This window comes from Myotis yumanensis, unplaced genomic scaffold (assembly GCF_028538775.1).
Source record: "Myotis yumanensis isolate MYYU_CA2020_CCGP unplaced genomic scaffold, mMyoYum1.0.hap1 SCAF_3, whole genome shotgun sequence".
Taxonomy (NCBI): Eukaryota; Metazoa; Chordata; class Mammalia; order Chiroptera; family Vespertilionidae; genus Myotis; species Myotis yumanensis.
In genome coordinates this window covers 61,579,335-61,605,155 of record NW_027223754.1, presented here as the reverse complement: position 1 = coordinate 61,605,155, position 25,821 = coordinate 61,579,335, and the positions used below count along the sequence as shown (strand labels likewise).

Genomic DNA, 25,821 nt, shown 5'->3' with positions numbered 1-25,821 from the left:
TTCCATTCTATCATACCCTATAGTGTCCCATTCCATTCTTTATTTGGTTTTTGAAAATGTTCATTATTACCAACTAATTGGATTTATTTGCCAGTAATGGGTCAGTTTACAAACAATGAATATATAATTTACAGGTGTGCACATGCACGTATGTGGTAAACCAAGGAGGAGCTGACAGGACAGTGAACAGAGAGCACAGTTCAGACCTTGAAATGATCCATAAACCAAGAGAATGAGGAGATTGTGACAATGGCAGCAGCCCTGCCTCCCTTCCCCCAGTGCTGCACACACCCTCAAAGTTCACAGAAATCTTGGGGAGAGCTTTGATCTTTCATTGGGTATGAAATTAGGGATCTGATCATCTGCATGTAATATTGATCTTCTAAGGAGTCATGGAGGCCTTCTGATTACCTGTGTTACTAAAGCTATTTTCCATACCTTTAAACTTCTATAACTCCTCAGGCAGTTCTGGTACTGCCTAACCACTTATATTTTATACTATAGAAACTGTATATTTATCTACTAATAGGCTATAATCTATTTTTGGTCAGAGATTATGTCTTACATACAATTTTTGTGTCCCATATCAAATAGCACAATACCTATACAGTGTAATAACAAATATGTGCTTTTTCTTATTTTATGTATGCAAAAGTTATTACTACTAACCATAACAACATTGACTTGTTATTAGTGGCTGAATAAACTTTATGAAATTTCCTAACCATTTCTCCATGTTTTAGACATTGCAAACATATAATTTAAATGCCCACTTAAGATGCATAATGTTACATATATCATGAAATAATCAACATCAATGCCCAAGTGACTCTGCGGATTTTTGCTGAACATATTAAAAAACAATGGCTCCAGATAAGTAATGAAAGGTGAAGTAGGCCTACAGACCCTAGTTCAGCAACAGAATGTACTGGCCACACTAGCATAAGCCTTAAGGACCCTGCAGATGACTAATAATGTCAACCACATCTACCCCATCACCTGGTCTATGGTCAAGTTTAAGAGTTCAGAGGAGTCTGAGGCAGCAGCAAGACTACCCTAGAGATGCTGGAACTGACCTGAATCTTTGGTGCAGTCTGAAAGCTCTAAGGAACTATAGACATCACAGACTTATCCTGCCTTGCAATCCAAACAATGGATTGTAATGTGTGCATGTAAACTACAGCTATACTAAGAGAAAAGGGGGCATTATAATGGCCATACTTGTATTTAAGTAATTCTGGAGTATTCCTTAGTGAACCTGTGTTTAACATACCTGCTGATGTCACCATGGCCTCATAAAACTGAGCTTCACACAAACACACATACACACACATTTAAACAGTGAAACTATAAAAGAAAAAGATAATGTAAAAGTTGTTTCTGTACAAAGAAAATGTAATTTATTTTAGAAATAGACAATCACTCAAGTGCATGACTGTGTAGGCGTTCATTGGTGAATTTAGACTAAACAGGAAGTGATGTAAATTATAATTATTACACTGCTGGGAGAGAAATATATTAAATCCAGACAGCACTAGGACAAAGAACAAGGAACTCATTGTGTTGAAGGAAAGCATGCAACTTTGGTGGGAAGACAATGCACTATATGGTATGAAAATCATCAGTGACCATTTGGGACTAAAATAATATTTTAGGGAGTGTAATTTTGTTCTAGCACTGAAATATTTTTTTTTTTCTGTTTGATAAAGCCCCAAGGTATTCTAATCTTAAACACATTGCTGTTTCCGTGCATTTAACTATTTCATGCTGTTGTTTTATAGTCGTTAACTTTGAGAGAATAAGAAATAATGAAGCCATCAATGCTTAGATTAGAAATCTTAGATCTGGTGAAACATCCAGAGCAGTGGTTTTCAATCCTCATGTTGTGGTGACCCCCAATTTCATTGTTACAAATTGAACATAATTAAAGCATAGTGACTAATCACAAAACAATATGTAATTATATATGTGTTTTCTGATGGTCTTAGGCGACCCCTGTGAAAGGGTCATTCAACCCCCAAAGGGGTCGCGACCCACAGGTTGAGAACCGCTTATCCAGAGGAAAGGTGAGGATTGTGGAAGTTACAGAATTATCTAGCACCTATATAATTCCACTTATTGTTGAAATATCCAAGAATCAATTGGTAGAAGACATATTGACAAATATTTACCTTGAGAGTAGAACAATGTTGTGCTCTATTCCATTGCATTTATGTCATTGGTCTATCCTTAGGACAAAACCTCATGTGATGAATTGAAAAAAAAACACACACACAAAGAAACAAGCATGGCCAGCATGGGTCAGTGGTTGAGCATTGACCTATGAACCAGAAGGCCATGGTTCAATTCTCAGTCAGGACACATGCCCTGTTGCAGGCTCAATTCCCAGTAGGGGGCATGCAGGAGGCAGCCAATCAATGATTCTCAGCATTGATGTTTCTCTCTCCCTCCCTCTCCCTTCCTCTCTGAAATCAACAAAAATATATTTAAACAAACAAACAAACAACAAAAACCCCACCCAAAACAAAGCTAGAGAGCTGGTTTGGCTGCTTGCATGGTTTAAAGAGAACTCTCAGAAAATCAGGCCAAAGACATAAATCGATTGCCCACCTTACCATTTTGTTACAAAGTCATATCCAAAATGAGGTAACTGAATGAATTAGGTTCCGCCCTCCAAGTTGCTACCATGCTTGGAGGTGTAGAACAGGATAGTTTATTGGTCCCTGTCTTAATGGGATATTTCTAAATTAGCAAAGCTAAAGCCTTCACAAATAAATTAGTCAAAATGTGCTGATGGTTTATTGCCTTAATTTCCAAACCATCTTAGAATTTTGTAGTGAATTATTTCTGTTGTCCAGTTGATGCTGATAGCTGTAAAGTGAAGCTCTCATTGGGAGAGAAAAATCACTCCCTTAGGACTCTTTCCTAGAGCTCAAAGCAGCAGATTTGGGAAGTCAAAGCCACAGTGCACTGATCCTCCCAACTGATGCGAACATAGTGTGCTCTGATGGGAATGCAGTGTGACCAGCAGCCTCCTGGCTCTCACCACACAGTGTCTTTGAGTGGAACAGAACAATTTCACAGAACTCATCGCTCATTTGGAAATAGATCTGACCAGTGATAAAGTTAGTCAAAATTAATTTCAATCTCTGATTTCTACGTTATTAAACTACACTATGGTTTGTGGAGTATGAAATGAAGGATAGTGCTTTGCTTGGTTTATTTCTATTTATTTGTACATATACAATCAAAGGTATTTGTTGAAAATTTCTATGATACTTGTTGCCATTAACTGTCTCTTTCACCTTTGACCCTGCTCTCTACCTCCATTATTTTTCATCTCTAACCCATAGCCTTTTAGTGGACACCAATACTTGAACCAGACTGACTAAGAAAGTGGCCTGAACTCAGTGCCTCTCTTTTTCATCTGTAAAATTAGCATAATAGCAGAACGTAACTCAAGATTTTTACAATGAAAAATGGGACACATATAATGCTTAGAACACTTTCTGGAATCTAGGAAGTACTTAAATGTTAGTTATCATCTATCATGTATCACCATTCTCTGTAATTGTTAGTATTTACTACCATATCCTTTGTTAAATGGATTTTTCTAGATCTTCAGTTGAAGAACAATCTACAGGAAGATACTTTTTTAAGTGCTTATTTTAGCCAACTACTTAAAATTCTACTCATTAATGGCCTTATTTTCAAAAGCCTCTACAATCCAGTTTTCTTTAAAATTTACAGAAATCACCTAGCCTGGGCATGTGCTTGATGGATAATTCTACATTTAAATGACACATAAAGTCTGAAGAATTATAACTAATGGAGATTCAATTTTAGTCCATGAAAGATGTATTTTTTATACCACTTCCTACTTCTGGACCTTTTTTAGTTTTACATTCATTAAAATATTGTTAGGAATCCCTCTTCAGGTACTGGCTGTTATGAAATAAAAATCCAGTTCATTTTTTAATGTAGAGTCTATCTAGTTCTGTGTTTTACATTACTAGAGAGAAATGGTAAAACTTTTCATAACAAAGGTTTAATTAGAATGGTTAATAGCTATGATTTCAAAAATGTCTGAGTCAGCCTTAGTAATAATTAGGGAGTTTTGTTCCATACAAAATGCTTTATTTAACCTTCATGCCTTCATTCAGATAATTATACAAATGCATACAGTTAAAGGTTTAAACTCTATTTCAGTTCACAGCTCAATTCATAGGAAAGTTGAATACAGAAAAGCAATGCACCAACAGAATATGTCTGAGACACCATTAAAAACGATAACACTTGTTCATTTAAATCTCTGAGAATAGACTGGAATAATCATCCTCTGAGAGAATCTCATTAGGAGGGTCTCCCTTTACATTATCATAGGGCCAAAAAAAACAAAATCACCATTTTACAGTAAAAGGAAAAAAAGCTCTGAGTATATTTACAATACATACACTATACATAAATACAAGAACAACACTTACATAATATTAATAAACTTATAACAGAGTCTGCCTAAACACTACAGAGTATATAAATGCAGAGAAAACTATTGGGAAATTAGATCTGTAGATAAGCTGGAGAAATAAATTCATTCGTTAAAACTCTGAACAGAAAACCAAATGAAGATTTGGAAATGAACACACTTGCTTGCCAGTATCATTGAGGCGGGGTGGGGGGTTATCCTCTAGTGGGTATGACCTCCTCTGGGCACTCGAACTCGCTGGGGTTAGAGACCCAAGAGGCTTTTGTAAAATTACATCCGACACGTGAATCAGATACAGCACATCTATTCAATTTGCTGTTCAGGGGTTTCAAGCCTAGAATAACTGCTTTGTAGCCTAAAGGATGTTTTTGTATTTTTACACAGATAGATCCTGTAATCCAATCACCATGTATAATGAGCTCAGTGTTAAGGAAAAGGAAAAAGATGCCTGCTTGATTTGGCCAAAGATGATATTTTTCTTTAATCCCACGTATTTCTTTTTTTCAAATATGACTGAGAGATTTATTCAAAAGAACGTGACTCCCCCCACCTCCCCCCCACACAACAAAAGCAATGTCTAGACTACTACTAATTATAACTAAGTCATTTTAAGTGGCAGGTGGGTATCTTAAAGGTGGTCTGTTCTCATCGTTTCACAAGACACAACATTCTGAGTACATTCTTCTATGGACAAACGTGAATTTGCTGGTTTCTCTCTTTTTGTAAATGAACATGTTATGATACACATAATTGCATTATGATGCAGGATGACATCATACATAAGACGATGTTTTCAAGCTGGTTTTGTAAGTAGTTATCTCATTTCCACACAGAGTTGGTTTGCCATGTGATGCAATGTGTCCCACAGACATGAACAAAACAACACAGCCACCATTCCGTGTGTGTGTGGGGGGGATGGTAATTTTTAAAAATGAGCTTTCAAACACAACAAATTGTGGACAGACAAGTTGATAGGAAAGAGCCTTGAATATAGGCACCAGTGCCCCAGTTCAACAATACCCATCCAATGTAATAAAGTTTGAGGAACAAAATAGATACTACAGTCTGGATGCAATTACAAAATTCTGCTATGGGAAAACTAGAAGCACAAGTAGGGCAAAAGCATTTTCTATAATGTTTTATGCAGAATCTTTGGAGCATGAAATTAGCGGAAAGGAAAGACATTGATAAGTCCTCAAAGTATCTTACTTTTTGATTACTTGGACACTTTTAGTAGTAGAGTTTGACCCAAATGCTACTCTTCCATTCACCCTCATTTCTCAACCAAAAAATCAATCTCCATAAAAGTCTTGGTAAGCTTGCTTTGGAAAAAGCAAGATATAATAATTCACACAAAGAGTCATTGGTTCTTGCTTTACACAAAGAGCAGACTCTCTTGGCTCAAGGATTTTAAATGTCTAGAGATGAAGTCTAGAATGAAAAAAGTACTATTTCCACCATTCATCTCTTTTCAACTCAATGAAAGGTGTGGTTTTGTTGTTGAGAAATTATTGCTTGTGGAACCCAATTAACTGGGAAGAGAGCCCCTCTCCGAGTGGGATGTGCACACCAAACACTGGCTTTCCGTGCAGGAGGGAATTTGTTTATGCAGGTTGATCTCTTCTCTCAGCCAAGTAACAGGGAGAAAGATCATAATTCAGGAGATTCATTTTCAGAAAAAGAAACACCATGAGAAATGACATTCTCTTAATGTTTTCTAAGTCCATTAGTACTTCTATGAATCAATACTGTCAGAGACCTTGTGATACACAGAAAAGGAGGAGGGGATTTCATTTCTCTAATGTTGGACAGCTTCTCACAAAAATTCAATTAAACTAACAATACGATGAACAAATTATTTCTAAGATTATTTAAAACATTCCCAGGTGGTGCTGTTAGGTGAGAAATCTGAAAAGGAGTGATCTGCATCTCTCCTTGCTCATCGCCCGAATGTTTATGATTGCCACCTTATTAGCAGCTACTAGGAATGGGCTGTTATTAACAACTAGTTCCATGGAGGTACATTCCAAATGCCCCTTAAGCAGCCTCTCTCTAGCAGGGCTGTAGAAGTGTGAAGGCTTTTAGTACATCTAAAGAAATGCACAGAATGGTAAAAAAAACCAACAAAAAACACAAAAAAAACCCCACTCTGGCTAAAATGCTACAAAGTAGGGGAGAGTTTTGATGATTTGGGATCTTTAGGCCAAACATTTAGGAGGATGGTGACATGAGGGTACTGACAAATTCAGGGAGACATCTGGTTATTGCAATCTGCATATACTAGGAGAAGACAGATTTCAAATATTCTGTTCCACCGTCATGTGCTATAGCATGTCCCTGTATCTTACTTGGAAAATATGATAACTATGCATTCATAATAAAAGCTACTTAAGAGTTAGATATGGAAAGTTGGCTGCTGGGTACACAGGTGCTGGGTGCTTTGGTGGAAAGAATACGGGCTTCAGAGCCAGAGACAGGTCGCTTCACATCCCCACTTTGCCATTTATGATTTCTGTGTTTGAGGACCACACAGCCTCTCTCCGTGCCTCAGTTTACCATCCATAAAATCTGAAATTGTTGTGCAGATGAGAGGTAATGTGTCTTAAAAAATTAGCTAGTACAGGGCTTGGCACATAGTAAGTGTTTAATAAAGAATAGCCATTGTTTCATAGCTTGCTGACCTTTTGACCTTTCATGTTCTGATAGTACTTTCAGACAACTTCCAGAAAGCAGCCCAGTCAGAAGACCTGATTTCAGTAAGGTTAAGGCTTTCCTTTGACACTTAATTGATTTTCCACCTTCTCCGGGCTCATTTCTTTCTTTCTGAAACTTGGAGGAGGAAGCGGTAGAGGGCTTTCTAGGCCTGGGGTCTGGTTCTGGAGAACACCAGGCATCCGGGTCACCTTCACTGTCTACAGCCCGAGTGTTTAATTACTGTCATGCTTTTAAATTGCTCTTACCAAATGTTTGGTTCTAAAAGAGTATAATTTTACTGATAGCCCTCAATAGCTTGTTTGGGTGGATTTATGCTGAGATGGCAGGGCTGGAGAATTTCCAGGGCTCTTGTCTACCCATATAATTTCGTTGTATATTTCTATTCATGACTCCACTTTTAGCAGTAAAATAATGATAGCTCAACGTTGTGAGGTTCTAAACGTAAATCTGGAAATTTCCAGGACGAACTGCAAACCTTGGCTTACTTGATGTCAGTTATATCTCAGTAGACATTTTAGGAGATAGATAATTGTGTCAATATTCATTCCAAAAATGGTTATTCGATGAGAACAGAAAATATCAGGAAAAAGGGAAACAAAGATGGATTTGTGCATTTGATATTAGTAGATAAAGTAAGGCAAACAAATATCTCTAGTGTTTTGCTCTAAACAAATTGGCTTTTGTTAAATAAACACAACTTTTTGAGGCACACTCAGTGCTTCCTAAATTTGGGGCAAATCACAGTGAAGTTTTTATCTTAAAATTGTAACTGCCATATGCCATAGTGTATGTTGAAGATAACTTTAATATTCAGGTTTGCATTCTGACATTCTGTAAGATTGAATTAAGAAATACCAACATCAACAAGATTGGGTATATTTAAGAAGACACAAGAGAATTTTTTTGTGCGTGTGTGAACAGATCCAAATTACTGTGTGCATATATGCATGCGTTTCTCAAATGTAGAGGAAAAACCCAGTCTGAAGAAGAATTATTGCTGTGTAAAAGTATAGGAATATCTCATTGGTCATAATGTTTATTGACAGGCACTTTCAGCTTTTAATCACTTCGGAAAATGGGTATTAGCTTATTTCTATTGCCAGTATAGATTCATTTAAATGTGGCCGAATCCATAACACTTAATCTTGTCAAGATGTAGCTACTCCTAAAAGTATACCCTCTGTAATTAAACAAGAATAAATACCAACACCTGTATAGTTTTCATTTTTATCAAGAACTACTTGGTCGAGGAGGAAGATAACTGAGAAAAGAGAACAATGGCTAGATACTTCTCTTTAGCATAAGCAAAAAGCTGTGCAACTGTTTCCCCCTTTTCAGGTAAAGACATTTTGAGTTTGGAATCAGTTGTCTGCAACTTAAAATGATTTCAATGTGTTTTAAACCACCCTGGCTGAATTGAGACAAGTGGCCACTCCATTTGTCAGAGCACAAGGGATGTGCTGTGAGAATGTGGAACAGAGTTCCCATGGCAATATCGATAATTGCATGTAAGATATACAAGGCATATCTGAACAAGTTTTCTTTTTTTATTGTGATGAAAACTAGAAGCTCTTTTTCCCAACATACTTCATCAAACTATTTACAACCCCTGTAAAATTTGTGTTTGAAAATACTTTTTCCACTATCACATATGTTACGAATACAGCAAAATATCTTCACTCTATTTTTTTAAAGATGCAGTATCCTCAATTTCATTTTCTTATGAAAATCTGAATTTCTATTGCAATTGCACAGTATTTAGCACACTTAAAGTACCAATGGACATGAGTTGCTAAACAGACATTACTCTATAATGAACCTGTGAAAATATAGCATTTAAAATTTTTATGTACACTTCTTAACTATAAAATGCAGGCAAAGTCATATATAGCATTATAAGTGGATTCCCCATTAAGGTAAATAACTTACATTTGTAGACAGTATGGATTATTACAAATTCATTCTTTTAAAAAAGTTTTCTGTTGATATTTATGAGCCCACTGGCTGCTGCATATACAGGTATGTATACAGGTATGCATGTATCAGTGGTGCCTGTGCAGGTAAGTACATGGCAGTGTGGGGATAAGTAGAAATGTAATATGGAAGACATAACTTACCAAACCTCATTTTTAAACAAAACCAAATCAAAGCAAAAGATTTTTTAAATGAGATACACTACCTCACAATAACTGAACAAAGAGATTTGGTCAGTGAAGTTGTAGAATACATTTACTCCTGAAATCTATAGGCATTAGTAAAGAGCAAAATCTGAGACTGGATTATGGACTATGAGCATTAAGGCTTCCTGGGCCTATTATGATGCGTAAAAGACATGCCCAGTCCCTTATATGAAGGTCATAACTCAATGTATCATCCATGCTGGTATTCTTATCACTGCTGAATTCTGTCAACCCTTACTATCAATGCTAAGACACCTTTATAACAACATTCTGGCCACATTTCTAAGCAGTCATAACAACATAACAAAGGCGTATTCATACATTTGAAGGCCTCACCTCACCAGATTTATTCAACTGTTGCTTTGGTAAGTATAATAAATAAAGTACAGAATAGGAATACTGCATCTTTATCCATATACATGTTGTCATTCTAATGAACTGATTCCATAAATGTAGAATTATACTTAGGTTTGAAACACAAACGGCAATTCGAAGTTTAAAAAGGTTGTATAAAAATGAACACAGCTTTGTATGAGCTATTCAAAATTTCAACCATCATGAGAATGGCCTTTCTAATCTAGAACTGGCATTGTAAACACTGGAGCTTTTTCTAAGATCCCCTCCTCCCCCAACAATCCTCTTCCTATTTTCCACTTAAACTGTAAAGTGAAAAAAAAAAGTGCTCTTTTCCCCTCATTGTGGTTTATGTTACTGTTACTCAACTGCTTTTTGGAAATAAATGTCCAATAGTGCTTTGTAAAAGTAATGCCAGGCAGTAGTATGATCTTTACGGCCAAGTCATTAGGAATTTCAGTCTAAATGCCGTAAGAGAATGTAAGTTCTCCAGCAGGCTTCTCCGAGTCCGCACACAGTTGACAGGATGGGGCCGGAGGAGGATGGGGAAGTGTGAATCTCTTTCTGACAACTTAAGATCAGAACATGAAGAGGAAATCTATTGAAACCTCAAAGCCTGAACCTTAGTGCTTTTCCAATCATGTGAACTCCCTTGAACTCAATCTCCACAATGCAGAGAGAGAGCACGGTCTCCTGTAGCTTCTCAAGCCATCTCCGGCACCCGTGTGTAAGTTCCCAAACGTGCACACATGTCCAGCTGCAAAGTGGCTGAACAGCCTCAAATTTCAGACCAAAGAACACTTCTAGGGAGAGAACATCTGATGAGTCCTTCAGATTCTACTTATTCTATTCATTATCTACTGTGCTTTTTAAAAGAGGCTAGAATGGACATAAAACTACATGGAGGGGGCTATTCTTTGCCTAAAGACATTCCTACTTATAAAGCCAATTCCTTCTCTCCCAAACCACTTTCCTTTCCATGGGGGAACATTTATAGAAAACTCAAGTAAGTTTGAGTCCTGGGGTGAGAACAGCAACTCATTCACTACTTGTGCTTGGATTCCTCCTTAGAAGTATAGACACGTCAAAGAGGGAATGGTGTTAACACTGACAGGTTTTATCAGTTACCTTACTGTCTCAGTCTGGTTCCCCCTTTCAGAGGATGAGGAGAAAAATGCACTTTCCCGAATCTTTCCTATGTTATTATAGAGGAGCAGCTCATGTAGTTCTGGGCTAAATTTAAATCAAGCTGCCACTCAGGAAGCTCCCACTGCCTGTCAGTTTCATGAATTCTAAACACTATTCCTACCTGTAACACCCTCAAGACATCTCTCAGCAGAGAGCAGGATTGGCCCTTCTTATGAGAGCAGTTAGGATGAAATTAAGCCTACACGTCACCTGAGTGATTCACCTACTACCTGCCAACTAGGTTCTGGGACTAGCTGAGAGGGTTCCCCACTCTGTGCTCTTTGCTGCTGACCAATAACCAATGCTGGCATGCATCAAGCAACCCTTTTCTATTCCACGTAGTCACAGGCAATGAGAAGTAGCAGTTGCATACAGTACAGATAAAAGTTTTTCCAGTTGGTGGAAAAAAAAAATCCCAGTGCTTGGTGGGTAGTAGATCGTGTAGCTGAAGAAGCTATTTGTCAATAGAATTGCAGCCCTTGTTGGAGGGAAATTGCCTGATGAATTTTTCAGACCTGGCAGAAAATGCAGAGCACATATTTCTAAAGACAGAATTTGACCTGAAAATCATTATGCTGTTGCTTGAACATTAGAAAATAATTCCTTTTAATACCATCCAACACAAATTGTCTTTGTTTCAATGTTTATAATCCTTGCTTCATCAGAATAAGATTAACTGAATTAGAAGACGACCCTTAAAAAAAGGATAATTCTGCAACTGGAAATTATTTCAGAATGTTCAAACATTTAAAAATGAGCTAGTAATATTGTGAGGTTAATTTGTGCAATTCCAAAAATCAAGTGTTTTTAATGAAAATATATTGCAAAAGTCTATATGCTGGCAACATTTGTATCTAAGCTATAAAAAATCTTAACAACAATAATAACTAAAAACCTCACCAAGCCCCTTAGCCACATAAAGCTGAAAAAAACCCAGCTTTTAGTGGGGGGAAAAATATGGTATTTTTTCTGAAAGAATGCTTGTTGGTAATGTATTGCTTTGTTTACTGTATACTTTGCTAGATGCCAAAAAGGCTCATAATTTTAGGGGGTCAACAGGACTGTAATCTCCTCTCACCCTCAGCACAGGATGAGTGGGTTCAACATCCCTGCAGGTGCCAATGCAGAACCACTGGGTCCTGACAGAGTGTAGAAAACGAAGTCGGGATAGAAGAACCCACTGGAGAGTCTCGTAGCCTTGGCCTCAAGTGAGGAAACGAGCACCAGGTCAGGCTTTCCTCGGGGAGCACGTCCTTGCTGCTGACTGTGTTCCAAGGAGAGCTGACCCATTAACCCAAGAGTTAATTCCCTGCTATGCCTCCCTGGCCTCGTCACCAAATAACCGTTTTCAAACAAGAGAAGGGGAGCATAATCTTTAATTGTGGTAGTCAACCTAGCAGGACAACAAACAGCAGAAAGATTACCTCAGTGCTGTGCATGTAACCAAGACCTCTAAAATGCTGGGGTGTTTTTTACAATCCCTTTAGTAAGTATGAAAATTGGTAACGTGAGTCCTCAGTGAAGTTATTGTAGGAAAGTCCTTTTATTCGTTATTGCTTTTCTCCTCAAGAGGCGCATTATTTCCATCTCTGCTTTGTCTGATTTTTCATGTTCACTGACTTTGCCTGGGCAGCCCCACCTCTCCTTACCTTGGTGCCAGTGTGTCTAAGAAAGTTTTTCCCTCCCCCCTGATTCCTTGTAATCAAATCCTAGGGGCAGGAAGAGATGATGCCTGGGTGACAGAACACTGCAATTTGAAGTGGGGCAGTAGTTTTTTAGACAGGCTCTTCCTATTCAACCACAGAACAGCCCTGTGCCAGTCCATGCCAGGGCAGACACCGGGACCAGACTCCGACTGAAATGTCGCCGCCCCTCTGCGCGAACAGATGAACAAAACAGAATCAAAACAAAAAAAACAACAACAAAAAACCAAAAACAATCAGCAACAAACACATGAAAGACTCAATGTTGGTTTTCTTCAGGGCATGGCATAATGACAAGTCGCGGGCGCTATCTAGCTGCCGCCATCGCTATTGCAAAGGGCTGCCTGAGTGCCCCTTTCTTTTCAGGGGATGGAACCTCTCCAACAGCTTCTTCTTTTCTACGTCCGTGCTGCTGGCTGGTAACAGATTGGACGGGGGTTCTATCTCACTCAGATGGTAACTGAAATTCCTGTAAAAAGAGGTTAGGGGGCGGGATGATGGGAGAATCATCCCCAATGTGAAAGGTCTCCGCTCTAAGCCATCCATTTGTGGTAGATGACCTTTACAGTATCAATAACAAAATGTCTGACAGCTCAGAAAGTGGACAAGCTACAAACATCGTTCAGTGGCCGAGCACACAGCACGGAAAACAATGCCGGTCTCTCCCGCATCTGTGTCACCGATCTGATCTCCCAGGCCAGCGTGAAGACGGGTCTCGTGGAGTCGCGATGGGGGTTACCTGCAGACCGAAAGGAGAAGTGTTCCTTCTTGTTCCTGCTCTGGTTTCAGACATCGTGGGATGGTGATGCCCTTTTGTGTTAACACTGTGGAGGGGAGTCAGCCCTGCTGAACCGGGTGCCGCTAAGAGAGCCAGCTCTTACGCTCAGCTGGACGGGTGGCATCCCTCACACCAGCATATGCCTCCGGCGGTGCAGTGCCAAGTGGTCTGACCGGGAAAAGCTGCGATCGCAGTCCGCGCACTTGAATGGCTTCACTCCCGTGTGTTTGCGGTAATGCCTGGTCAGTTCATCCGAGCGAGCAAACTTCCAGGTGCAGCCTTCCCAGGTGCACTTGTAGGGCTTCTCCCCTGGAAGACACAAAGGGACACGCGCTTTGGTGCTCCATCACTTTTCTGTAATAACCAAGCCAGCACTACCTCCTGGGAAATGGCTGTTTTCAGTGGGTTTTCCATTTGGTCATAATCCTTCCTCAGGAAACTTAATCATCCCATCAGCAGGTGTGGGGTCAGATGGGGGGGGTTACAATCTCCTCTCTCCTGCCGTGACATCTGGCAAGTGCGTTAACACTTGCATCTTCCATTACAGGCAAATTACTCTGCAGTCAAAATATCAAAAGGCACAGACGGCTACTGGGTGGAGCAGCCGCGGACCACTGGTAGACTCCAATGGGCTATCAGAGCTCTACCTTGCTTGATGTGGCTCTACGGCTGAAACGCACAACAAATCACCAACGGTAGTTAATTACGTTTTGTTTCAATACTCCAAAATGCGCATCTCACTTAGATGGGTTAAGGCTACTTTGGAATACAATGTCCACTTATCAGTAACTGAAAATAAATATAATTGCATTAAAATGGAAAGCACCCCCTCCAAATGAGGTATTAATAAGTACATATAATTCATAAACATCTACTTTTTGCATGTCTATTGGGAACGAATCTGAGATATCTTAATAGTGTAAAGTTTAAATACTTTTTTCAGTGACTTGGGAATTAGAGCAAGCCCTGAGGAATCCTAGAATCGGTTCAGTGTAGAAAGTTAGAGTAAAAAGCAGTCTGAAGAAGTATGTAATCTGACCAGGTCCCTCAGTCAACTTGGAAGGACAGTAAAATATGCAAAGGCTTTGCTGGGAAAAGATACACTATCTATTGTCCGAATGAGCTCCCAGGGGGAGCGGGACAATAGCTGACCCAGGTGTGCTTTTTCCTGGCTCTCATTCAGAACGGGAGCCCTGTCCCCATGCAACCCCACAACACTCATCTCGCCTCTGCCCCTGCCACCCAGTAGCCAACAGCATGCTGCTTGGCCACATGTGGCCTCTGGTGGACAGGGCCTGAGAAGGGAAGAAAGCTACCTGTTGATCCGTATGTAGAGAGCGGCAAAGTGAGCACTGTTAACCCCACTTTACGGATGAGAAAGCTGAGGCTCAGTGTAGTAAAGCAACTTCCCCATGGCCAGTAAAAAGATGTGTTAGGCTCCAAGTCCAGCACTTTTCACTGTGCAACGGTGGAATGGGTAACTCTTTCCTCATCTAAACTTCGTTATCTCTTCAGACATAGTGCTACTTTCGTAGCTACTCCCCAATTACTCACTTCCTATTCCTATTAAATCACCTATCACAGAATATACAGATTTTGTTTAGATGCCTTTCTCCTTTACCAGCTTCTCCTGAATACATGGAGATCAAGAACCAGGTCTCCTCTAGTTCAGTATCTTCACAGCCTAAAATAGGTACCAAGCAAGTGCTTAAATGAATTAATAACACTGCAACACATACACAAAGGCACACATACACAGAACTACGAGTAATGCCTACATGGGAAAACTAGATGGAACTGGACCCAACATTTTTCATTTAATTGTTAACGAAATACTATCTATTATCAAATGGCCCTTTCAGAAGTAAGTGAATAGTTCAGACCAGTTAAATCTACAACTATTGATGCACTTAAGTGTGGCCCAAAGAAACCTCCAGGTTACTCTGAAAGGGTTCATTTCAAGAGGAAGCCTACTGACTGGATTAACCCCACACCTCACCTTCAGACTCATTCTGGATGTTCTATGGAGACAAAAATCTCCTTTGCAGATGTCTATTGACCAGAATTTAACAAAATTAAAAAAATAAAATAAAATCAGCAAAACCCCTAACTTAAAAAGATTGGAGGGTGTGTGTGTGTGTATTATATTGCATATCAATGGCAACTGTTGACAAGCTTTTATTTACATGTCATCCCTGTATGTTTTTGAAATTTAAATCACGAACATGGATTCTAGTAAATTCAGCTTGATATAAATCATGTCTTCATTTTTGGGGCACTGAGCTCAGGTAGCTGACCCTTTGTCACCAACAGGTATCTCCTAGCTATCATCTCGTATGTTACTATGGAACCAGCCACTGAGAGTATAAGGCCTAAGAAGGGAAGGCTAAAGGATTTTCTTAATTGGGAAGAAGCATTTCTCAGTTGTGTGGTAGGAGGATGTGTGTGTCCAGCTTGGTGAGGAAGTGTCACATGAGCATGGGTGGGATCAGACATGCTGCTGGACCCTCACCTGGCCATCCCAGGTCAGGTGAGGGGAAGAGGCTCCACAGCTGGATGGGCCTAGAAGGTCAGTAAGGGCAAAGAGAAGGAGACACGTACTATCTGACACTTCACAGAAACTTTGCTGACCTTTGATGTAAGGGAGGCACCTCTGCTTTTTGTAGGCTTTTGGATTCTGTGAACTTACTGAATTGGAGTATATGATGCAGATGGTTAGTTTGGGATGGGTGGCTATAGGATAATCACTCATTCTCGACTCAGGACCTCAGTTACAATTCTAACAATTCTCTCAGTAATAAGCACACAATATTTAACATCAAATACTCCGAAATGAGAGTCCTCGGCATCAGAAAACGAGTGATTCTCTGAAAAGGCTCACTGGATTCAATCAGGGTTTAAAAACTATTTTCAGGATCTTTTTTGCTCATTAAAAAATGAAGGTCTTCGTTATGCGGGTGAGGGTAGGTCAGGAATGTCTCTCTATACTTTACCTGGTAACTGAAAGAGCAATGATTCTACACAGAGATGAAGCTCCCTCACCCCCATACTTTTTAGTACAATTGTGTTACAATGGAGGGAAGAATCAGAAAGCTGGAGCTTAGATGTTCGGCAATGTTTCTAAGATGGATATTTCAAAGGGGAGGAGTAGGGAAAGCAACAAGTTAGGGCACTGGACCAGGGAAACAGTAAAAATCTGAAAAGTACTTTGTGAGGTAGAATCAAGTGCAATATGTGATCATGAAAGACAAAGGTGGCAAAATGGGTGAAGGTGATCTAAAGGTACATCTTCCACTTATAAAATAAGTCATGGGGATGTAATGTACAGCACGGTGAATAGTGTACAGCATAGTTAATAATAATACTGCATTATATAGCTGAAAGTTGCTAAGAGATTATAAAAGTTCTCATCACAACAAAAATTGTATCTATGTGTGGTGATGGATATTAACTACACTTATTGAGTGATCATTTTGTAACATAAAAATATCAAACAATTATGTTGTACACCCAAAACTGGTATGTTATATGCTAATTATGCCTTAATAACAAAAGAGATAAGGGAATAGACCTCAAAAATACAAGAGGCATATATTTCCCTAGTCATGAATAAAACCAATAAAAATAACATATCGTATATAATAAAAGCCTAATATGCTAAGTGTCTGACCATTCATTCGACCGGTCGCTATGACGCACACTGACCACCGGGGGCAGACACTCTGATTGGTAGGTTAGCTTGCTACTGGGGTCTGGGGGAGATGGGCCAGACACACCCTGGAGCCCTTCCATGGTCTCTCCCCAGCCCCAATTGTGCATCAGTGGCGTCCCTCGGCCTGGCCTGCACCCTCTCACAATCCAGGACCCCTCAGGGGATGTCAGAGAGCCAATTTCAGCTCGATCCCCACAGGCCAGGCTGAGGAACCCCACCTGTGCATGAATCTGTGCACTGGGCCTCTAGTAAGCTTATAAGTGATTAATGAAGGCATAAACAAAGAATATAAACCTCCACTGAGGAGGGGAGGAAGGATAAAGTATGTCAAAAACCAGTAAATTTAATTATCTGAGTGATAAATGAGTTTTCCTTAAAAATTTTCTTACAAAAATGTATAGATTCTTTTAAACATCAAAAAAATCTTATGCTAAATACTAGAGGCCCGATGCATAAAAATTCATGCAAGAGTAGGCCTTCCTTCCCCTGGCTGCTGGCACCGGCTTCCCTCTGGCACCCGAAACCTGGGCTTCCCTCCGGCCGCCAGCAGGCACCCAGGACCCGGGCTTCACTCCGGCCCCGGCTTTGTCTGGAAGGACGTTCGGAAGGCTGTCTGGTCTAATTAGCATATTACTCCTTTATTATTATAGATTCCTGGTCCTTACTACCTCCTTAATAAAATTGGGAAATGGGTATTCTATCTCCATGTTTAAAAACAAAAGAGAAAGCGGGGAAAAAGCAAGGTCTTCTAATCTCGTTTCAAAGTCAGAGGCCAAGCTGTGGAGGTGGGGGAAGAGGAGACGGCTACTCTGAGTAGGCAGGGAGCTAGCTGGCTCCGGGCCCTCGCTAAAGAGAGACCTAGGTTTTGATTGTACCCACCCAGTGCCTAGCATTTCATTATAAAACAAACAAACAAACAAACATGAAATGCTCCTTTTGAACTAGTCAAGTTTTAGAAACAGATATAAGAACAACTTCAGTGGCTACTACATTGTATTAAACAGCACTTTACACTTTGTGCTTGTGCTTTGAACAATTTAAAGGGTATAATCTTATAAACAAATTAAGATAACAGAAACTAACTTCCTGATGTAAATAAAACTAACTAAAGTGGTAAGTTTGTAAGATACATTATAGTGTGCATAAATGATCTTTGAAGGATATAATGAAGAACAGACAGAATTCTACTTTCTTTCCTTTAAATTGTGCTAGAAAATAGAAAGCTAAATTTAATGTTAAAATGTCAGTGGTAGCCCTGTCTGGTGCTGGGTGGAGAGCAGTTGTCTTGTACACCAAAAGGTCGAGAGTTCAAATCCCAGTCAGGGCACATACCCAGGTTGTAGTTCAGTCCTGGTGGGGGTGAGTGCAGAAGGCACTGGATTGATGATTGATGTTTCTCTCTCTTTTTCTCTCTCTCTGTACCTCTTCCTTTCTATGTCTCTAAAATAAACTAAAAAAAAAGCATGTTTTCAGGTGAGGATTAAAAAAAAAAAAAGCTGGTGGTAGAGAAAGAATGGCAGGTAAGTTTTCCACAAAAGTCTTCTTATGGGAAGTGTTGGCTTGGACAACAAAAGGAGTCAGGCTTCTCCCCAGGTCCATGTTCTGCTGCTCACAGCTGGTCTACATCAGGCTGAACGACGGCGATAGTACACATGACTTCTAGTAATTTCTTTAGGAATAGTGAATTGTCCTTAAACTCATTTCAACTAGAATTCTGCAAATATACTATTCAAAACTGTTTTCCCTAGAAATAAACTAAAAATGAAAATAGCCTGCCCATCTTCTTCCTTTTTTCTAACCCACAAATACACTTACAATCCCTTGTGGCAACATCACTGAAAATATATTCAACATTTTTCAAAATAATTGAAAGTTTTGACTGCACCATCACATCCCCTTTGATTTTCCTTATATTAATCCTATGAAATAATGCAATGATAGAAAATGGCATGGCATATGTCTTAGTAAATGATTTTTTTTAAGTTGCTACTGTATAAGGAAAATCAAAGGACGCAAGCTGAGTAATTGGGAGTTTAACCTAAGCCATCCCCCCTCCCCGCCACATGTGGGGGCTTATTAACTTCTAAGTCTTCAATTCTGAAGTGAAGGTCCTGAGGAATCCACAAGCCATTTCTACTTTTCGTATTTAACTAGAAGAATCTTACCATTTTAGCACAATTTCTGCCCTCCCCCAGTTCTCTAAAAACAACAAAACAATGACAAAAAAAAAACACCCCCCCTCCAAAAACACACACACCTGGACTAAACTATAAAAGCATCTGATGCCGAAACCGGTTTGGCTCGGTGGATAGAGCGTCGGCCTGTGGACTGAGGGGTCCCGGGTTCGGTTCCGGTCAAAGGGCATGTACCTTGGTTGCGGGCACATCCCCAGTGGGAGATGTGCAGGGGGCAGCTGGTCGATGTTTCTCTCTCATCGATGTTTCTATCTCTCTCCCTTCCTCTCTGTAAAAAATCAATAAAATATATTAAAAAAAAAATAAAAAAAAAAAAAAAATAAAAGCATCTGAAAAATAAAATGTTACCTGAAACTAGGAGCAAGAGCTTCTATTTACTAAAGTAAAATAATCCTGTAAAGTTTTAAAAAAGACCATACCTAAAAAAGAGGGTTTGTTAATTTCATTCTAAAATACTCTTTTTAACTCTACATTTGGGGTTTATGTTAAATATAATTTGTTATGCATATCAGCCTGTGTGTGTGTGTTTGTGGTGTGTGTGTGAATGTGTGTGAGTGTGTGTGTGTGTGTGTGTGTGTGTGTGCGCGCGCGCACACGCTTTCACAGGCAAGAATCCTAATTAAGTGTTCTGGGAAAATAAAAACTCACATTAGGATTTTTTTTTTAAATAGTCAACAAAGTGATTTATTATGAGAACTGCTGTCTCTTTCAATTTTAGTCAAAGAAAAGGATTAAGAGTCACTAAATGCATTTCCATGACATTTACCCAGCAGAAGGCATAATAAAGGCTAAAGAAAACACCAGGTATTGAAAGGATTCCCAAAACTCAGGAAACAAAAATAACTTTTTCAGGTACCTCCCATTTCACCATGGGAAGTGCTGAAAGGTAAATTTGTACTGAGACAAAAGACAGGTGCCCTTTCATATTAAAATGACGTGTGAGCAATACACATAAGAGGAATGTGCAGTTTGAAAATGCTTGGGTCAAACAAAACACCCATGTTCTCACATCAGCTTCTCTATTATTTTCTCAAGCAACTGAAAAGGAACACCTTTTGCAACAGGAAACAGGCATTTTCTTTGGTTCAGAAGTACATTTCTGAAATGATCCCCGGTTTAACTTTTATAAAAAGGTGCCCCAGACACTGACAAATGAGCTTCATTACACTCAAGGTTCAACATATTTGCTGTGACAATCTGTTTCACTTGAGGAATGGTATTTGCATATGAGGGAGAAAAAACCAGAATCAAGATTCCTATCTTGTCTTCTGGTTTCTGTTACATTAGTTCATAAAAGTTCACAGAATTTTAGATCTGGAAGGAAACTAGGTGCTTTTGAAATGAGAAAACAGAAAGCTAGAGCTGAGAATGGATACAAGGCCCCTAAATTGTCCAGGGGTAGACTAGCTGCCTTCCTTCCTGGTGGGGTGAAGGGGACCTGGAAGAGCACAGGCTTTGAAATAAGGCGGAGTGCACGCTCCAATGCAGGCTCAGTACTGACCGACAATTCAGTCTCAAGCTAGGGAGTTAAGCTTTTGGAAACATGGTCCCCCACCTGTAAAGGGGACCACTATTCTTACAAGCACTGTTGTGAAACTTAGAAATACACAGGCCATGTGCCCGGCCAATGAAAGGTGCTCAATAAAGGATGTTCAATTGTAAGGTTATGAAATTCAAAATTTTTGTTTTTGTCTCTGCCCAGGTAGCTCAGTTGGTTAGGGTGTCATCCCGATACACCAAGGTTTCGGGTTTGACCCCGGGTCAGAGCATATGTAAGAATCAACCAGTGAACGCATAAATAAGTGAAACAATAAATTGATGTTTCACTCTCTCTCTCTACTTTCCTCCCTCTTCCCTTTGCTCTCTCTCAAATCAATTAAAAAACAAACACAAAACAATTGTTTTTGTTAAGAAATATAAGCAATAAAAAATGAAAAATAGATCCTTTTGCTATTTTTAAGGAAATGAATTAAGGTTTTTAGGTAACTAGAATGCCTATACTAATCTTGATTTTTTCTAACATTTTAGATATAAAATTATTTTTTAGGCCAAACAGACCAATCTGTTCCATAATTTGCTCGATCCATTTGGTTCTGTCAACTCAATCAATATGTTAGTCTCTGCCCCACAGAATTTTCTGGTCTGAGTTAATTGATTATCTTTTTCATTATGTGTCAACAAGACCTTCCCCATGCAATTCCATAATGGATCTCTTTGATTAAAAAAAAATTAAAATAGATAGTACTTTCTATTTACCACACTTGTCTCTAAGAGCTTTCTGGATCTGAACTCATTTAACTTTGACAATTTCCTGATGAAGTAGTTGCAATAACCAATCCCACTTCACCAGAGTTAGTATGTGGTGGAGGTGGGATTTGAACCCTGGGAGTCTAACACCAAAGTTCATAATCTTAACCAATACTCTATAATGCCACTGAACACTTGAAATCACTGCTTTAATAAATCAGGGTATCTAGTCAGAACTGGACCAGCAGACTAAGAATGTGAATTAGCAGTTACAGTACAGACAATGTGTTAACACAGAGGCTTAGCCCTTCTCATCTAGAAATCAAATATAAATAAACAAAAATATCATATAATAAAAACATATTTTACTCAAAACAAAAAGTTCAAGGTCTAAGATAGTACTTCATTTGGCTGTTCTGAGTTTATTTCCATGTAGTCACAATATTTATTTTCCTGTGGGTCTGGTTACTTTTTCCTCAGTTTCTTTTGCAGAGACCTCTTCCTTTACTTGTTACATAAATGTTTACCAAGATTTTGACTTTGACTTCTCATCTGCATGTTTTCCTTGGCTCCCGTGGCTTCCACCACAACTCATCAGGGAAAGATTCTGAAGAATCTACACCTTGGTCTCTCTCCTAAGCAACACAGAGATAAGACATTTCCAACTGACAGTCTGAAAGCAACCTCAACATGACCAGAACTCTACTCAGCATCTACCACCTAGACAAGACATGTTCCTCCTTCTGTTTGTCTATCTGGGGAAAAAAGGCAACTCCATCTACTGTGGTATCAAGTCATACATATCTCCACCTGGAGAGATTTCTTGGACTCCTTCCTATCTGTTAGTCTCTACCTGCCCCAACCTGACTATGACATCTGCCAGTTCTGTCTTCCAAGTATCTGTCTAGTTCTCCTCGCTTCCTTTACCCACACTGTGCTGGTCAGCCTTTCTTTAGATTCTCACCACCGCTCACCAATGCCAACTTCTAATGGTTCTGTTTCCCTCTCTTACGTCCTACCCCTCCAAGTTATTGTCTGCACTGGATTAAATGAAAACTTCCTGGAAGGCAGTCTGACCATGTAGCTCTTGGCATCCTGCACACACCTGTGTTAAAACTCTCATCACGGCCCACTGTGTCTGGTGGTTTTCCTGTCTGCCCACCCCACTCAGCAGCACGGCCCTGAGGACATCTTTGAGCTCTGTTCATCACTGTACCTCCAGGACCTAGCACAGTGCTCTGTGCTAATAAATGCTTATTGATTAAATGAATGAAACCAATTTAATTCAAATACTTCTTATGTGAAACAAAGAGAGTACTGCTTTCATTGTATGCATTCTACAATTTGATCCTATTTAATGAATTTGAATATTTATTTTTGAGGGGGTTGGGGGGATTACAAAAAGGGTAAAGGGGGTCAAATATATGGTACTGGAAGGAGACTTGACTTTGGGTAGTGAACACACAATGCAATATAAGATGATGTATTATAGAATTACAGACTTGAATTCTATAAAATTTTATTAACCAGTGTTACTCTAATAAATTTAATTAAAAATAAAAATAAATAATAAATATTGGAACCTAAAAAAATAAATGAGCTGTCAAGCCACTGGAAAACATGGGGGAATCTTAAATGCATAATGTTAAGTGAAAGAAGCCAATCTAAAAAAAGGCTACATACTCTATGATTCCAATTACATGACATTCTGGAAAAGGTAAAACTATGGAGTCAGTAAAAAGATCTGCATTTGCCTATAATTTATGAGGGTGGAGGAGAGATGGAAGGAAGGATGAATAAGTAGAACACAGGATTTTTAGGGCAGTGAAACTATTCTGTGTCATACAGACACAGATGGTGATGCATTTCATTATCTAAACCCATAGAATGCGCACCACCAAGAGTGAACTCTAATGTAAACTATGGGCCTTAGTTAAAAACAATATATCACTACTAGTGGCCCGGTGTATGAAATTTGTGCACGGGGTGTGTGTGTGTGTGTGTGTGTGTGTGTGTCCCTCAGCCCAGCCTGCACCCTCTCCAATCTGGGACCCCTTGGGGGATGTCTGACAGCAGGGATCGGGCCTAAACCGGCAGTCGGACATTCCTCTCACAATCCGGGACCGCTGGCTCCTAACCACTTGCCTGCCTGCCTGCCTGCCTGCCTGCCTGCCTGATTGCCCCTAACCACTTCTGCCTGCCAGCCTGATCGCCCCCTAACCACTACCCTGCTGGCCTGATTGCCCCCAAGTGCCCTCCCCTGCAGGCCCAATTGCCCATAACTGCCCTCCCCTGCTAGTCCAATTGCCCACAACTGCCCTCCCTTGCCACAACCTGCCTCCTCCACGCTACGAGGAGCTGTGGGACCCCCCAGGCCTCATCACCGGGCCCCGCCTCCACTGTGCGTGTGGCCATCTTGTGACAATGTTGCTCGCGAGGGCCACCTAGGCTTTTATTAGTATAGATTGTCTCATCAGTTGTAACAAATGCACCACACTAATGCCAGATGTTAATAATAAGGGACACCAGGGAGTGGGGGAGGAGGGTGTATGTGGAGACTCTAAACTTTCTGCTCTTTTTCTGTAAATCAAAAGCTGTTAAAAAAACATCTACTCATTTTAAACTATATATATATATATATATATATATATATATAAATAATCCCTTATCAAATATATATATATATTCAAAAAGAAAATAATTTGAAAGGTTTTTCTTTAAAACTAGTGCCATTTAAAGGTCTACCTGCAAAAAATAATCTTTTTAAACCTTTAAAATTAGGAACACAATATGTGATGGATATATTTACTCGGTAATTATTCTTGTTATCAAGATTTTTATGGAATTATCTTAAACATTATAAATAAACATTATTTTTACATATTTTCTTTAATGGAGAATATATTTTCTACAAAAATAGTTTCTCATTATCATTAATAATTCCATTAAGGCCACAAATATTATATAAGTAATAGTTAATTTTGCCATTCAGAAAAAGATGACCACAATCATAATCCAGTTACTCTTCGGCAGAGTGTGAGGAAGTACAAGGGCTGGGGATGTTCCTACCCTACTCCTTACAACACAGCTGTGAGGGCTCTATGACAGAACAAAACCTGAGGAGAAGGAAGGGAAATAGGGAGCATGGTCATAATTTTTTAACTTTCCACGGTCACGGATGATTTATGTATTAACAACAACAGAATTAAGAACTGGTAGGCTGTTTTAGAAGCCTTTACTTTTCTAAATGAATAAAAAAAATGAATTTTTAAAAAAATAAATAAGGTAACATTTTAAAAACCAAACTGAATCAAATTCGTACAGCACTGGTACGAATCCAGGTAACTGTACATCTTAGGTTCAGTGTATTTCTCATAGTAGCTCTCTATAACAGGTTAAAATAACTCCTTTTCCAGAAGTGAAAACAAATGTGATACTTTCACAGCATTTTGTTACCGATGCAGATTTTTCGGCTTCATTTTCAGAGGTGGCACTTTAGTGCGTGTGCACGTGGGTAGGTGATGTTACCCCGGCACTCGGGATGCATCGCCCCTTCTGTGTTGCTTTTGCAATTTGTGTCTCAGGGCTTTCCTACCGCACTCGGCGTGGTCGATGTTTGAGGATGGGGTTGTCTCCTCAGCCGGAGTGAGAACTCCTGGCTGTCCTCATCTTTACTGTTCACAGAGCTGGGTGTCCAGCAAGCACTCCAGGTGGCTTAATTTATCTGTTAAGATTTCTGGTCCTTGTCTTGTTACTGGTTTTCTAACAAAGTAAAATTGTAGCAGACTGGAAAGAAAGACTAGTTCAAGTTAGTGAGAAGCCTTAAAAATAGACCATTGAAAGTCGCTCGTGTCTTATTACTTCAAAGTACTCCAATGACCTAAATCGGTAGGTGACTGCGGAGTGTGGCCCTGGCGGGGAGGAGACTGGCAGGTTGTTAGCAAATGTGCCTGAGAGCAGGAGTAATGACAACAGTCCAGGCTCTAGAGAAACCGAAACTAGAATCCCAGCTCCACTGCTTGACTACAACAGGATAGGGGACAAGTGCTCTGACCTTTCAAGGGATTTACAGATGTGGTTACAACGTGGAAGCACTAGCAGAGCTGAGCGCTGCGCATGGGGCCTGGCAGGGCCTCAGGAAGTATCAGCTCACTCCCACCTACGGTCGGTCTCCATGTCTGTTTACGGCCTTCTCTTCTCCTCACCACACACCCCCGTTATCTTCAAAGTCTCCCCTTCCCCTCCCCTCATGCCAGTCAGACA

The 25,821-nt window shown here is 39.7% G+C and overlaps 1 protein-coding gene across 4 annotated transcripts in view; it reads right to left on the bottom strand.

Moving 5' to 3' along the window:
- The window catches only part of KLF12 (KLF transcription factor 12), a 662,522-nt gene that overhangs the window by 26,533 nt on the left and 610,168 nt on the right, over window positions 1-25,821 (bottom strand). For 3 of the 4 annotated variants that reach the window (XM_070408948.1, XM_070408947.1, XM_070408945.1), the window contains one exon: window positions 4,106-13,713. The exons of the other annotated variant lie outside the window; for it this stretch is intronic. In XM_070408948.1, the coding sequence (XP_070265049.1) occupies window positions 13,532-13,713 (182 nt within the window). In that variant the 3' untranslated portion in view covers window positions 4,106-13,531. Of the gene's footprint in view, window positions 1-4,105; window positions 13,714-25,821 lie in introns of those variants that run through there. 4 annotated transcript variants of the gene reach the window in all.